Source organism: Anabas testudineus, chromosome 7 (assembly GCF_900324465.2).
Source record: "Anabas testudineus chromosome 7, fAnaTes1.2, whole genome shotgun sequence".
NCBI classification, from domain to species: domain Eukaryota; kingdom Metazoa; phylum Chordata; class Actinopteri; order Anabantiformes; family Anabantidae; genus Anabas; species Anabas testudineus.
The window spans coordinates 6310980-6324929 of NC_046616.1; the positions used below are offsets into that span (position 1 = coordinate 6310980).

At 38.6% G+C, this 13950-nt stretch overlaps 1 protein-coding gene across 4 annotated transcripts in view; it reads right to left on the minus strand.

Moving 5' to 3' along the window:
* ptpn11b (protein tyrosine phosphatase non-receptor type 11b) overlaps positions 1–9558 on the minus strand; it is a 30501-nt gene extending 20943 nt beyond the window's left edge. For 3 of the 4 annotated variants that reach the window (XR_003299266.1, XM_026367688.1, XM_026367687.1), the window contains exon 1: positions 9455–9558. Coding sequence is in view for 3 of the 4 variants with exons in the window: in XM_026367688.1 (XP_026223473.1) it covers positions 9455–9468 (14 nt within the window). In the remaining variant the exon portion in view is untranslated. Of the gene's footprint in view, positions 1–2917; positions 2988–9454 lie in introns of those variants that run through there. The other variant, XM_026367689.1, reaches the window with a different exon arrangement.
* Positions 9559–13950: the final 4392 nt, after the last annotated feature.

Below are 13950 nucleotides of genomic sequence, written 5' to 3' on the forward strand. Positions count from 1 at the left end.
ACTGCTCAACAGCAATGCATCATAGGCAATTAGAACACAAATACACATACAATATATTATGAAAAGCTATTGATTATTACTCTGAGGCAAATCCTGCCCTCTCTCCTCCCTGCCTGCACACAGACTATCTGCAATTCACAAGCATTTACCTAAATAGCGAGAAACTGTCATTATACCATTTCCATTACACTGATTTATGTATTTATTTATTTGTTTTCTGAGTGATACAAATAAGAAAATTACTTTTGGTTTGATAAATTAGTTAAAAATGAGTCCCCAGATTATTCAAATACCAAAATGACCTTTAGCTGTAGCCTTTGACTTTATCTTTGGAAATAAAATGAGTGTAAATGTTAATGATTTAACAAGAATGGGAAAACACACTTTCTTGACACTGACATATAGACCAAATGAGTCATGGAAATTATGTATTTCACATCCTAAATCATAGCCTTTCACCACCACTACACTCGACACACTACAAAGGCTTATTATTGATTAATATAACCCGGCAGAGAGCAGGCAGCGGACGACACAAGAGCGCCTTCATGAAGCTCACGCTGAGAAGATAATATCTGAAAGCTTTAACAGAGGCTGAGCATTTAGTAGTTTCTGTTTTCGTACACTGTATGACACAAACCCATGACAGTAAGATAAAAATAAGACTCATGTGTCAGCTCAGCAGATCTTGTGTCACTTCAGAGCAGTGAATACACACCAGAATACTGTCATGGTCTTTGCTCTCAGCAAAGGTCTAAATCTCTGCTCGTTTTGTGAGAAAATGTGTCCCATTTCTTTCTTCAATACCTGATAAATGCATAAAAACATTGATATAATTACTGCATAACAAAGATATATCAGCCTGTCGACTGTTGGAGTTTCTGTTTGTCAGAATGACTTAATTCAGAGCACATGATCTGAGAGTGACATTTACTAAAACTGAAAGGGAACTACTTGAAAATTGCTTTTTTAGGAGCTAAATGTAAATGTGAGACGCGCACGCTTTTGGAGATGAAGCAACTGTCACCATTTTCCACTTAACAGACAAATCAAAGTGACGCTCACTGTTTGTCAATCACAAAGCATGGCTGTTTTGACTATGACAGAGAGGAAACATGACAGCAGTGAAAGAAGAGACAGGTGGGAGCGAGAGAGACACTGTAGGAGACTTAGTAATGATGCTAAATGTGTGACAGGGGTTTTACAGGAGGGGGTGATACATGAATTGTGGTCACTGAGGATCTTCTATTGCTGGAGTTTAACCACAGCACAGGGCTAGTAATAATTTCTATAAATGACCAAAACCTACTTGACAGGCTAAATGCGATTCAGAGTCTTGATCAATAAAAGCAAGACTGAGGCAAAGCCCTGAGACAACCACAACTAACCCAGACCACACGGAGTGACGAAACAGATCTGCAGCACGAGCTGAGGGAGAAGATTATAAGTGGATCTTTACAAATAATAAAAACTAACTTATTACAAGAGGATTAGTCATAAATACATGTAAGAGCAGAGAGTGAATTGGACAAGGCTTTTCCTGTGATAGGAGAAATATCTCTGGAAGTCTGCTGGGGTGGGTGGTGCTTGGGACCGACCATTTGGAGACAAACAGGAAATGATTCAAGGACACTGTAAAAGTGATAAAAGTATCATCGACAATACTGAATCCTTGTGGCATTCAGTCCCTGAATAGTAAAAAATACACTACTGATACAGTGATTATTGGAGAGGATATGCAATGTTTACAACATATAACAACATTAACTTTTAAATAAAATCAAATGTTTAAACTGGGAAATGTGCATTCTGACGAACTGTTTATGTTAAAATTGGGTTAGTTTAGCTTAATAATATGTGTTTTTCCGCTTTACAATGTTTATCATGTATTTTACCTTACTGATAAATGTATATATACCAGGTGTTAGTTTTAGAACAAGATCAGAATCTGGAGAATCTTATCGACCAGAGCACTCAGGCAACATATCCCCAACATACGACCATCTACCAATACAAAGAGCTGTAATATTAAAATATTTTTAGTACCAGAGCTGACACCTATACATTGACTTTTTTATTTAGTAAGATTTGAAAGTTAAGATTTGATATGTTAAATGCTGTGTAAGTAAAGAAATGGCAAATTATGTGAAACTGTCGAGATAGTTGATCCACGAATACTGGACTGTAATTTGAATTGTGAATTGTAGTTTAGTTTAGTAGTCTATTTTACTAAATATACCTAAAAAATACAATATGTTTACATTTGCCATCATCATACAATATTAACAAAATATAAACAGACATTTTTAAAAAGGATCCCTTTGTTTTTTTAGGAATTGTAACTGATAAAACTCAGTCAGGCCAGCCCACTGTACTGAGGAACCATTGACAGGTCATGGGTGTCAGATGGTGGACAGATTATTTGTGGTATTGTTTTTAATCCTACACAGAGTCATACGGAAAAATAATAACAGCGGGGCAAAAATGCCTTATGTCACTAATCCATATCTAATCTCTCATCGCAGTACTGCTGTCTCTGGTCAAATTATCACAACAATAGAGATGGACTGGAACCACATGTCAACACTGGATCACTTTTTCAAACCCACAACAGCAAAAACTACTGCACAACTCTTCACCTCGTCAGGTTTACAGACAGCTGAAGGCTGGGAGCACCTTCTCCTGAGTGTCTTGGCACACAACTCAGTGCCTTCTTAAAAACTAAAACAGACTCCTAGCCCTCCTGAAACACCCACACTCCTGAGCTCACTTGTTCTCCTTCTGTTTATTAAATTAACCAAACTACAGCAGAATTAAAAGGTATTATTTACGGGAGGAGGTGGGGTTAAAAGACGTGAGAGGGTCGTCCCAAAAGCAGAAAATCAACTGGATATGAATGGAATTGTTTCTGCCCTACCTCACCATTCTGGTCGAAGCCTGCCACAGCCCCTTGCTTCAGCAGCCTCAGAGCTTAGTAATCCAGCACTGGGCACTGTTACACAAGGGAGGGTGGGAGGGAGTGAGGGAGATATAGAGACGAAACGGAGAGGGTGGAGGGGGGTGCGCGTAGAAGTGCTACTGGGTTAGATAGAGTGAGACAGAGACAGCAAGAGAAACGACAGGGAAGTGAAGTGGGGTGCTTTGTAAGGGTGTTAGAGAGAGTAGGAGAGAGTGAGTGCAGAGGGGGGAGAGCAAGCGAGGGGGCGGAGGCCTTTTAATCTGGGATTTAGACGAGCGTGAGCAGGCCTGATACGAGCACTTGTCACTGCTATCAGCCACCCCCACCCCCCCTCCTTCCCGACACATGTGACAGGCGCTGGCAGACTGGTCCAACCACCTTCTGCTCTCCTCCATCAGCCTCACCTTCTCTCCAGCTTCATAGTGTAAGAGATCAGCGGCTGTCCAATGGCTGCGCTCCAAAAGCCCCACTCTGGGAACCTAAAGCTAATAGAGCTTCTGGGTGTAACAAAGACCAAACCGTGCCAGACCATATCTGACTGCCAGGTCTCCAAGCGTTACAAGGTCCCTGCTATCTTGTCCGCTGCTAACTGCAACAGCTGTGTTACCCGTGCCTGGAGATTACACCTAATCATGTGTGGCGTAGTTACACCGGATCATAGTTAGCCCAGGCTAAGCCTCCAATCCAGCCAATTCAGCAGGATGCCATGAAGCTATTCATTTTCCAGGGGTGGGTTAGGGAGATTCTCAGATGAGTATGAAAATAAATGAAGACAAGAAAGTACTGACAATAAAAAGAACATAGTGCACCAATAGTGACCTTACAGTGACCCGTAGTTTCTACAACCACCTCTAGGAACAGGTACTGATTCACCAATTTATATATTGATACACTGAGTAAAATGGGATCAAACCTGCTTACCCCGCCCTTAATAGATGACCCAATACACCTCAGTATAGCGGGTTATCTATACCAAGCTAGAGTGGGTAGAAAGTTTGATTTTGATCTGACTGCACTGTCCTTTCATATAAGGCAAGTGATACGTTTTATTTTTAATCCAGAAACCCATTTTCCCCAAATGTCACTTACACAATCCTGACTGCAGGGCCCTTGATGGGTTTTCTGGGAGGGCTTTATGAGATACGTAGTGAAACTATTACTTAGTAATCTGGCTGTCTGTGTTGTCTAAGTGCAGGACTAAATGTATTTGTCCTTTCTCTTTTAGTGTGTGTTGCTCTGTTTAATGATTAACTTTTAGGCCATCACCAAGAAATGCTTGCAAAAACAGTTATAACACTTGTTATTATAAATCACTGATATTAAACATAAAAAGTCTTGCTTATTTGCTTACAGATGTGAAATTTTATCCAGCTACAGTAAATACGATGCCTGCAATAAGTGCTGGATACAGTGTAAAAATTACACGTTAATTTTGTTCAGTAAAAGCCAGTGTTGATTTAATGAAATGTAAAATATAAGCTGCAATGTGTGATTTGCTGTGCTATAACCCTTACGTGGCTGTAGGGAGCCAATTCAAAACAAATTAAATCGTAAAAGATCTCTCTTAGACTTCCAAGGTAACTTTTGTTTATACATAAGTATGTGAAGTTGTTTAAAAGTCGTTGTGGAGTATTGGATTTATTTTTAAAAAGTCAGAGAGATATTGGTGAAAAGGTATTTCTAACTTTTTTGTTTGACTGAAAAGATTTACAGTACCATTTAGTACTGCAGATGGAGTTAATCTTAAGTGGACTGAGCAGCAGGCTCTTCCTATATAGCCCTATCATATTCCTCCGATCATGACTGCAGAAGCAAGAGTGACTCAGGGCTTTCCAAGAATAGGATTCCCTTTGACAACCACCAGGCGCCCCGTTTCCACGCATCTGGCCTTGGGCAGTGAGACACAGAGACGGGGAGAAGACAAAAAGAACGGGATTTCAAATAGCCTGGTTTTATCCGGCAGGACATTGACAGGGAAAGGAAGAATACACTGGATGTACTTTAGGAGAGACAGAGGCAGCTGAGAGCTGCGGGTTAGGCCTCTGGCTGGTTCAGGGAAAACAGGCCCAGCGTGGATCGAGCCACCACTCTATCCACTTACATAATGTCTCGAGTTCAATATAGCCCTGGTCAGCTATTTAAAGCACGCCTGTCTAGGCACAGTGACAAAAAGGTGATATACTTAGTATCAGCAGCGCAGCATGAAAGCTTCTGCTAGGGCTATATTGGTCACAGACAAGCCCTGGGGTGTGGATTTTGGTAATGTTGCAGATATTTTTAGCCCAGCTGATGAGCCGGGTATTTACATGAGGTGCTAAACTCGCACACCCTGCCATTGCTGAATATTTTACTTCGCCCTGTACCACCACGCAGTCATATTAGTAGAATTAGCTAAATGACTAATTTAGGCCACTGTTGTACATGTACATGTAGTTTTTGTGCAAATGCACATATAATTTGTAATCCACCAACACTGACTGACTTACAAAAATGCTATTGGTAACAAAAATGACAGATGGTCAAAAGCTTACACAGTTAAGACAACTTTTTTAAACAGGTAAAAACAACTAACATTAGAGGGTATCCATGGTTTGTGGTTTGCCAAACACACAGTTAAAGTGGCTCCAGGCATTAATGGTTAATAAATAACTTTTTTCACAGACACATCCAGCCTTTTTTTAACAGACCACCTGGAAACCAAATTTTCTGGAAAAAGAAAACAGTGAGTACACACTGGACTTCTTACTCAAAATAGCAAAAGGATTAAGAAATAATCTGTGGGAACAGTGTAATCATTCAAAAAGTCTCATTTTGATTCTTTTACACATTTGTTATTAAGAAACACATTTTTAAAAATACAGTTAAATACAGTTACACTTTTGACATATATATCAAAAGTTATTAAAAGCAAACAGCAGGGATTTTACAGTCTGTAAGGAAGAGCAGATTATATGTGTGATTTAGTGAGGCATTCAGTCCACAGGAAAATGTTAGTGATCACAATCTGATTATTTAAATCAAATATATGATGATACCTAGCTAAGATTTTCCATATCTCATTTACTATGCAAAAGAATGTGCATATGAGACCTACTGGAAATAACAAATGGCAATTATTTTACTTTCTTCCACTTCAGGTTATCGGAAAGAGAACCTAACTGGCTGGGTTTTTTACAGCCAGTTAAAATTATATAAACACATTTTAAACACAACTTTTATATGTTGTAATCCACTGTTGCTATTATAGTATATCTGTATTATAGTATATCTGATTGATAATCTGAATTATTTCTAAGATAACTACTGATTAGTTGCAATAGTTAGTTCGAAAGATGTTGAATTTTACACACTCGGACGACAGAGACAAATATGCAACATACAATATTTTTGGAGAAGTACCTTTTCTGTCTGCACTAACCTGCCAACAAAGAGACAGTAAATGGGAAATAATAGTTAGTGGGACATCATTTTGTTCCTCTTTTCCAATGTACTGATTTCACTGGCTAAAGGCAGCACTTCTCACTGAATCACTTTCAAATGAGTATCACTTTGATATAATCATTTCTCTACAGAGGAGAATCAGAAGCAGCAGCAGGTGTGGCAGCTTTGATCAAAGCGGAGCCAAAAATTACATGGTTCAGTCAAAGAGGAAAGCGGCTGCGGTATTTTAAATGTTAAATAGTCCACATACATGTGGAAAAGCGTGTCTGAATTCCTTTTTAAGCATTCAAAGCTCATGGGTATGAGGAGCTGAAAATATTTTAATAATTTGTCACTTATAATCTATCTGCATTGTTTTATTTCTGAATAAAATGCAAAACATGTATCTGAACAAACTGTTAGTTTGTTCAGAGCACTCCTGGAAATGTTGGCAGTGTTATCTTATTCCTCCACACGGGCTGTTGTTTTCCTGGCGGCTTATCGAGAAAACTGACTCACTGTTCTCAGCTGGTCAAATGAGTTTCAGTGACAGACAAGGTCTGTTCCACAAACAAAGGGGGGCAGAGGTGGTTTCCAATAGTGGAAAGTTTGTAATACTACACAGAATTGGCCGAATAGAAGTGGAACATCAGCGTAAAGTGCTTCTGCATCATTACATCTTTCTCTGTATCTACAATTATAGGAAACTCATTAAAATGCCACCGTTACGTTTACACTAGTGTTACAGTAAGGGACAGTACAAATAGTTCCTTTATGACTTAATCATTATTACAAAAACAATAATGACATACATAATGAAAATATGTGGAAACCCCAGACTTTACCAAAAGCATGATGAATAATGTGAATAATCATTAACAGGAGAGCAGGTCTGTCAGATCAGGATGGTACGCATTGTAGTATTGTTCTCCTGTGGCAAGTCAGCTCAGGAAGTACAGAGCGAGCCACAGAGCAACACTCATACACGTCTCGGCCAGCAACCAACCATGGAAACTGGCAGACATGCAAGCAGCTTTATACTTAGTCTCAGTGTTTACCCCTTATCTGTGATAGTAGTCTTCTTATTATTTATTCCCATATGTTGTGAAATTCACTGGGATTTTTAACACTTCCACAACTGTGTCTATTGGAGACAGCTTTTACCCCAGGCCAGTCCAATCATGTAATCTGAATCCCACTGTAAATACTACGTATTTGGAAGTGAACATTAACATGGAGTTTAAGGTAATTATGCCCAGTTTCTGTTGTATTAGTCAAGTAAATGCTGGTGTGTTGTGCAGAAAACATCCATATTTTTTAGGGATACAACACATATATGATAAATGCTCTGGACTTATAGGGGTTTTTTTCTGCTTTACAGGTACTCACAAGCACTTTACACTGCATCAACCCCTATCAAACAAAAATTCACACACACACACACACTGCCTTGCAACTGGATTGACCCACAGGGCGATTTCACGGTACACTGTCTTACGCCCTGAGTCACAGACTCGCCAATGATCCATAGCCTGAGCCACAACAAGCCTTTCTAAACTAAACTGTGTATAATATGTAGGTAGATCCAGATTCCTGCAACATGTATCAGTACGGCACTACAGTAAGCCGGAAAGGTAATGCCCTAATTCTACTGTGGAACAACACTATTTTTGTTATTTCAGAATATAAATAAATACCTTTGTGTATTGTGAAGTTGAGCTAAAATCAGAGATTGGACATGTCATTATTTTTCTATTGCCCCTTCACCAGAGAAAGGTATACAGGACACAGCAGTCACCTGTCTAAAATCATGTGATATGACACATCTGCTATCTTTTCCACCCATATAGTGGGACACCATTTGTATTAAGTGTAAACTCTAATTGCCAACATTGCATTTTCCTGAGTCGACAGCAGACAAGTTGGTCACATGTTCAGAGGTCACTCTGCATAGAAATAGCTGCAACACTTTGACAGACATATTTATGACAAGGGTTAGAAAGATGTGCCACAATCATATCACATTATATAAGCCAATAACACAAAATCTAAATAAGTATGTGCCCAGTCACATTACAATGGTGCTTTTAATTCCTTACATGCAAAGCTGGTCAATGTTTCAATGAGCTTTATAAATCATTATTAGTCCACAGTTGTGCATTTTGTTAATAATGTATAAGAACAGGACTGAGTTATTGTTGGTGGAGAGAACAAGCGTACACATTTATAAGGAACGCAGCACACTGCAAAGCTGTCAGCAGGCTTCTAGTTCATAATGTTTCATAACCTACTTGTTTTTAAGCTCCAGTTACTAATTACATAAGATGTCTAATTGTTTTGTGGTTATTCACAAGACATCAGTGGAGGCCTGAGATTGAATAACACCACCGTTTAGTTAAAGTGCACTTATAAACTTGCACATTTGTACTTTGAGTGTATAGCTTAGATTCACAGGAAGCTGGAAGACAATTTCCTGCACTGTGCACAGACAAAGAGAGCGGGCAGAGACAGAAGAAGCCCACAGCCCCACGTTTTAAAAGAAAGTAGAAGACAACTTAAAATAAAAAGAGTATAATGTATGAAAAGAAGTTGTATTCAATTTTATGTCTGGACTTTAGCTGCAGCTTAAGATTAAATAAGAACATTCACTTACACTAAAAACGTGCACACAAAAAGTGAATTCATGTGAAACATGGAAACAATGATGTTTACTGTATTTCCCACTGCAGCAGCTCATGTTAGCTCAATATAAACACACTTAACAAAGATTTCAGCGTCACCTCCTGTGTTAAAACCTCAGCTTACTAAGCAAAGTGACTCTGTCCTAATTCATTTCTACCAAGACATACAGACAACTACTTTTATTAGTGTGCAAATTAAATTATGAAACGACAAGTGTCTCTAATAAAAGGGTTTGTTGCATGGAAAAAAAAAAAAAAGAAAGAAAGTTGAGGCGCCCCTGCTTTTTAGCCTCTGTTCAATCTCGTCCGCACAATTTCACCGGCCGCTCGTAAAGTAGGGGGTTAAATATCACAGCGACATTAATGACAGTTGGAGAAACAAGCTCCACTGTACCTGCGAGATGTCATAGCAGTCTCCGAAAGCTGTCAAGTGTCTTCAAACGCGTCCCTTCTGCCTCTGCAGAGTCGCTGAGAGCAGTGAGATCTGTTGAATCTGCGTCCTGAGCCACACGGGCTTACCGGCACGCCTTCCGGTGGGTGCCTTCAAAATAAAGGCCCGTTTTTTTGTGTGTGTGTGGTTTCATTTGGTAGGAGAAATACAAAGCACGTGAATTTTTAAGTTATAATTTGATATTCCAGTTATACAAAATGCTATTATCTGACCTCTGCATTGAATATGCATCTAATATTATATGATATACATTTATTATTTTGGTTTTATTTTATGCAACACATGCACTTTAGTATAGAAAGTAATAATAACATGCCACATGTGATACAGTAGTAAAAATCTTTTTCTAGCTTGTTCAGACTATTTATATAAACTCTGCATTAGATTCTTACCATCCTATCTAAAGAGACCTTTAAATTAAATGTGACTATTTTACACAAGCTTTTCCTGTCCTGTTCTAACTCACCGTAGCTAACTTGATGCAAACTGTTAAAGTTCATTTTTAGGTTAATATCATTCTTCAAAAATAAAAAAGAAGTACAGATAGATAGTTTCTTCCTCAGTCCTTTAAAAACACTGCAAAACTAAAATAACTCAACCAACAACAATGTTGTTTTGAGGTTGTCTATGCTGAAGTGTGTAACAATGAAATTTGATTATGCTGATTGGCAACAATGATAAGAGTCAAAAATAAAAGAACTATATTTAATTTAAATTCCTGCTTCATTTGTCTCCAGTATTAACCTCAATGACAAAGCAGGAACATAGCAATGATGTATAAATAAAACTGCTTACAGAACACAGCAGTAGAAATATAAAAGGCTTATTTTTACCCACTGATTTATTTTTATGAGTGATGGAATACTAATAAACATGGGCTGCATTTTGCTGTGCTATTATAAAGCTTTACTATCGCATTGTAATGGATATAAGAGGGCTATATTTCCTCTACCGTTATAAAGTCATGATGGGACAGCCTTCCAGCTCTGGAAGATGGTGGTGGTGGGGGTAAGAGAAGCAGAGCAGCATTGACGTCATCAGTCTGTGGTTATCAGTTGAGGTTAATCTACTGGGGGATGGATGAGCTTATGCAATTGTCTCTGAGCCCACAGGCTTCACATCTATGGATTCGCTTTTCCACTGTTTGACCCTGTGCGCTGCTGCAGCCTACAGACACTGAGATGATGGAGTGGGAATTTCTCTTCTCCGTGGAATTTCTGTTGTCAAAGCGCCAGCTGCAATGTGCTTCAGGCAGGGTTGATGAGCTTGAATATTGAGTTTATTGTTTGAGTCTGGTATGCAGTTAAAACAATCCTCTTGCACAATGGAAAAACATTAATGTCTGATCAATAGTGCAAATTGATGAATAGAGTGAGAAATAGCCAAATATTGGAATTGCTCTGAGAGTGTATATTTAGTGTTTAAAACTAAATGTGATTGATTTAAGACAAAACATTTAGTATTTATTGGGTGGTTGATGCCTTTGGTGTGTCATCTGTTTGTTTATAAGATGAAGTGAACTATGTTTGTGTTGCACCTACTGGCATGTATTTTATAAGTTTAGGGGAGTGTAGTGTGATTTTGTAACCACAACTGTAACTTTGCTGGTGCTCGAAGGTAAACATCTTCATCTTCTGCTCTTTCCAAACATGGCTGATAAGGTTGGCCGACCTTCTCAAAATAGTGACCCTGACAATCAGCAATGAAACTACACCTAAAAGATGCTGTATATCTCAGAGCTGTGTGCCAGCAAAAGTGATGACTGAGTTTCACAGCATGATGAAATGAATAGAGAAAATGGAATCCTGTTTGCTTTTAAAAATAACATCAAACTTTCATCCTACAGTACAAAACACATAATTTGCAGTGAAACTGTTACAATGGGTGTTCTCCTTCAATTCATGGAAAAATACGTATTACCCAAAGTTTCTGGACTGCAACACTGAAGTCTTATCACCATGCAGACTGATGTCCTGTTGAGTCTGGAAGAAACAACTAGAATCACAAAAACAAAGCCTAGTTTCACACCCAAGGGAATGGAAACCAGGATGTCCCATCTACCCTGAGGTGGCTGCTTCCATAAGCTTGTGGCCTTTGACCCTTTTCGCCTTGAGACTTGCAAATCTGCCTGTCCAAAGATGGAAAAAAAAAATCTGGAAAGGGAAACAAAGAGGGCTTATACTGAGAGCGATGCAGCTGGACAGCTGGAGCCTTGTCAAATAGAAAGAACTTTTAGAACCATCTGGACATAAAAAGCTGAGAGAGTGGAGATTTATATCACAAAATGGAGTGGAGTGTAGGATGGTATGGGTGAGGTCTTTCATTTTAAGGGAGTAACTGTCCCGTCTGTTTCACATAATATTCTCAGAAGATCATTCAGTGATTTTTTAAGAACAGTTTCTTCCATCACTGATGATGTTGTGGTTTACACTGGGCTCTTGGTCTTGTGTTTAGCTCAGGTTGGATGATTTGATGAAATTCAAGTTAGAGAGGGGCCTGAGTTTGTTGCATTATTGAAAAAACCCACTTTGACCTTTAGCCAAACTGCATTCCCAAATGTGGGAAACACATCTTAAAATTGTTTTGGCTGCTTCAGAGCTCTTGCTCCTGCTATGGCTCTCAAAGCCAGTCAGTTGCTCAACACATGAATCAGAATAAGTGTTCTGTGTCTGTGAGTTCTGTGAACCGGGCATCCTCCAAAACACATATTTCACCCCAGACAAACTGAACCCTCTTGCTCCCCAGGGTGTCACCCAAGCATCACTCTTCTGTTTGATTATTTGGTTATGTATGTGTCAGAAGGATGTTGCATTTTGTCTTGGTTTCAATTCCTGGAAAAACCCTTTTAATCAAACTACTTTCACTTATTAACTTGAAAACAATCTTTCCCCGGAGGGATATTTCTCTGGGCAAAATGATTTCGCCAACACCAGTTCATAGAGTTTTAATTAACACAACACAAGATGCAGTGTCCTTCTCCATCATTAGCAAGGAACAAATTAAACTCATTAAATCTCAGGCTTAATGAAAACTCAAGACACATATATATGTTGCTGCTGAATGATGTATGAAGCTGTGTAGCAGCATTTTGTCTGCTGAATTCCAGGTTTTCAATTAGCACCAGGTCACAGAGATTTCTTTGTTGATTGAAATTAGAAGACCTAAATATCACCGTAGCCAGAAATGCTGTTTATTGTCGGTGTCTATAATGGCTTAAGATTTGGAAAAAACTTTTTCTCTCTTGGATGAATCAAAATGTAAGCAAAAACCTCTCATTAAGACAGAGCACAGATTGAATTTGTAACTTGTGATTGTTTCAATAGACAGGTGCCTGGAAACTAACAATGAACAGGAGACAAACATGGGACTTTGTTAGATACTTGAGCTTTCCCACCAAACTGTACTTAAACTATTGCAACTTCATTACTGCCCTGAACCCAGACATAACATGTAACCTATTGCATATAAACTAAGCCTTGGTGGCCTCTCTTCTCTTCTATTAGGTCTTTTATTACTTACATAATTCATACATGAGTACACAACTGCTTAAATAACACATTTCTTAGTTTTTAGAAATGTCCCAGGGCAAAGGGAAAAGATATGAGCATAATAATTCAGTAGCTTTCAGGTTTATAGCTGTAACCAAGAATCTCCATCTGACAAAACAAACATAACACAGTTTCCACTCGGAAACAACACCAGAGTCTTCATCGGTGGAGGGTTCTTCTTAAGATCAAAGCACTAAAAAAATACTGTTTTGTCAAACATCTGTTACCAAGGCCACAAACTGAATTTAAACACACTAAATGAGTTTTCCGTTTAGGTAGTCATTGTAATGACATTTCATGACTAAGAATGCATGCTAATAAAGCAGAAATAATTTTAATTCCCTGTTTGGTGAGGCTAAGTCTTGGTCAGAAACTTTAGCAGGGAAGATCAATGTACAGCTGGCAGTGCTGTTCAGCGAGTCTGGGTCACAGGAGGCTTAGACAGCCAGCCTCCACATTTAGATGAGTTACTAAACATATTTCTAGTAAAAAAGAAAGTTGCAAACCTTTAAGACTATTTTGTCTGTCAGAAACTTACATGAAAAGACTAAATCCATCAATCAATTGACAGTACTAACGAGCATTGTGTGTATCTGTGCAGCCTGGTAGTTCTTATTATTTACTCCAGTTTGAGTAACAGCTGCTGTTATACAACGTGTAGCTATTTTGAGAAATTATCTAGGACTTTTGAGGAAATCTAAGCACATAGGCAATTTTTAAAGACTTATAGCTTCAGTGGGAACACGACACAGAGAGGATAGAGAAGTCTGAAAGTTTGATCATTTTAAATGATTTTTTTGACAACGCCAAAAATATAGAATAACAACCACATTTTTAAATTTGAATGAACTTTAGGTAGTGACAAAATTAAAGCGGTTGACAAAGATGGGC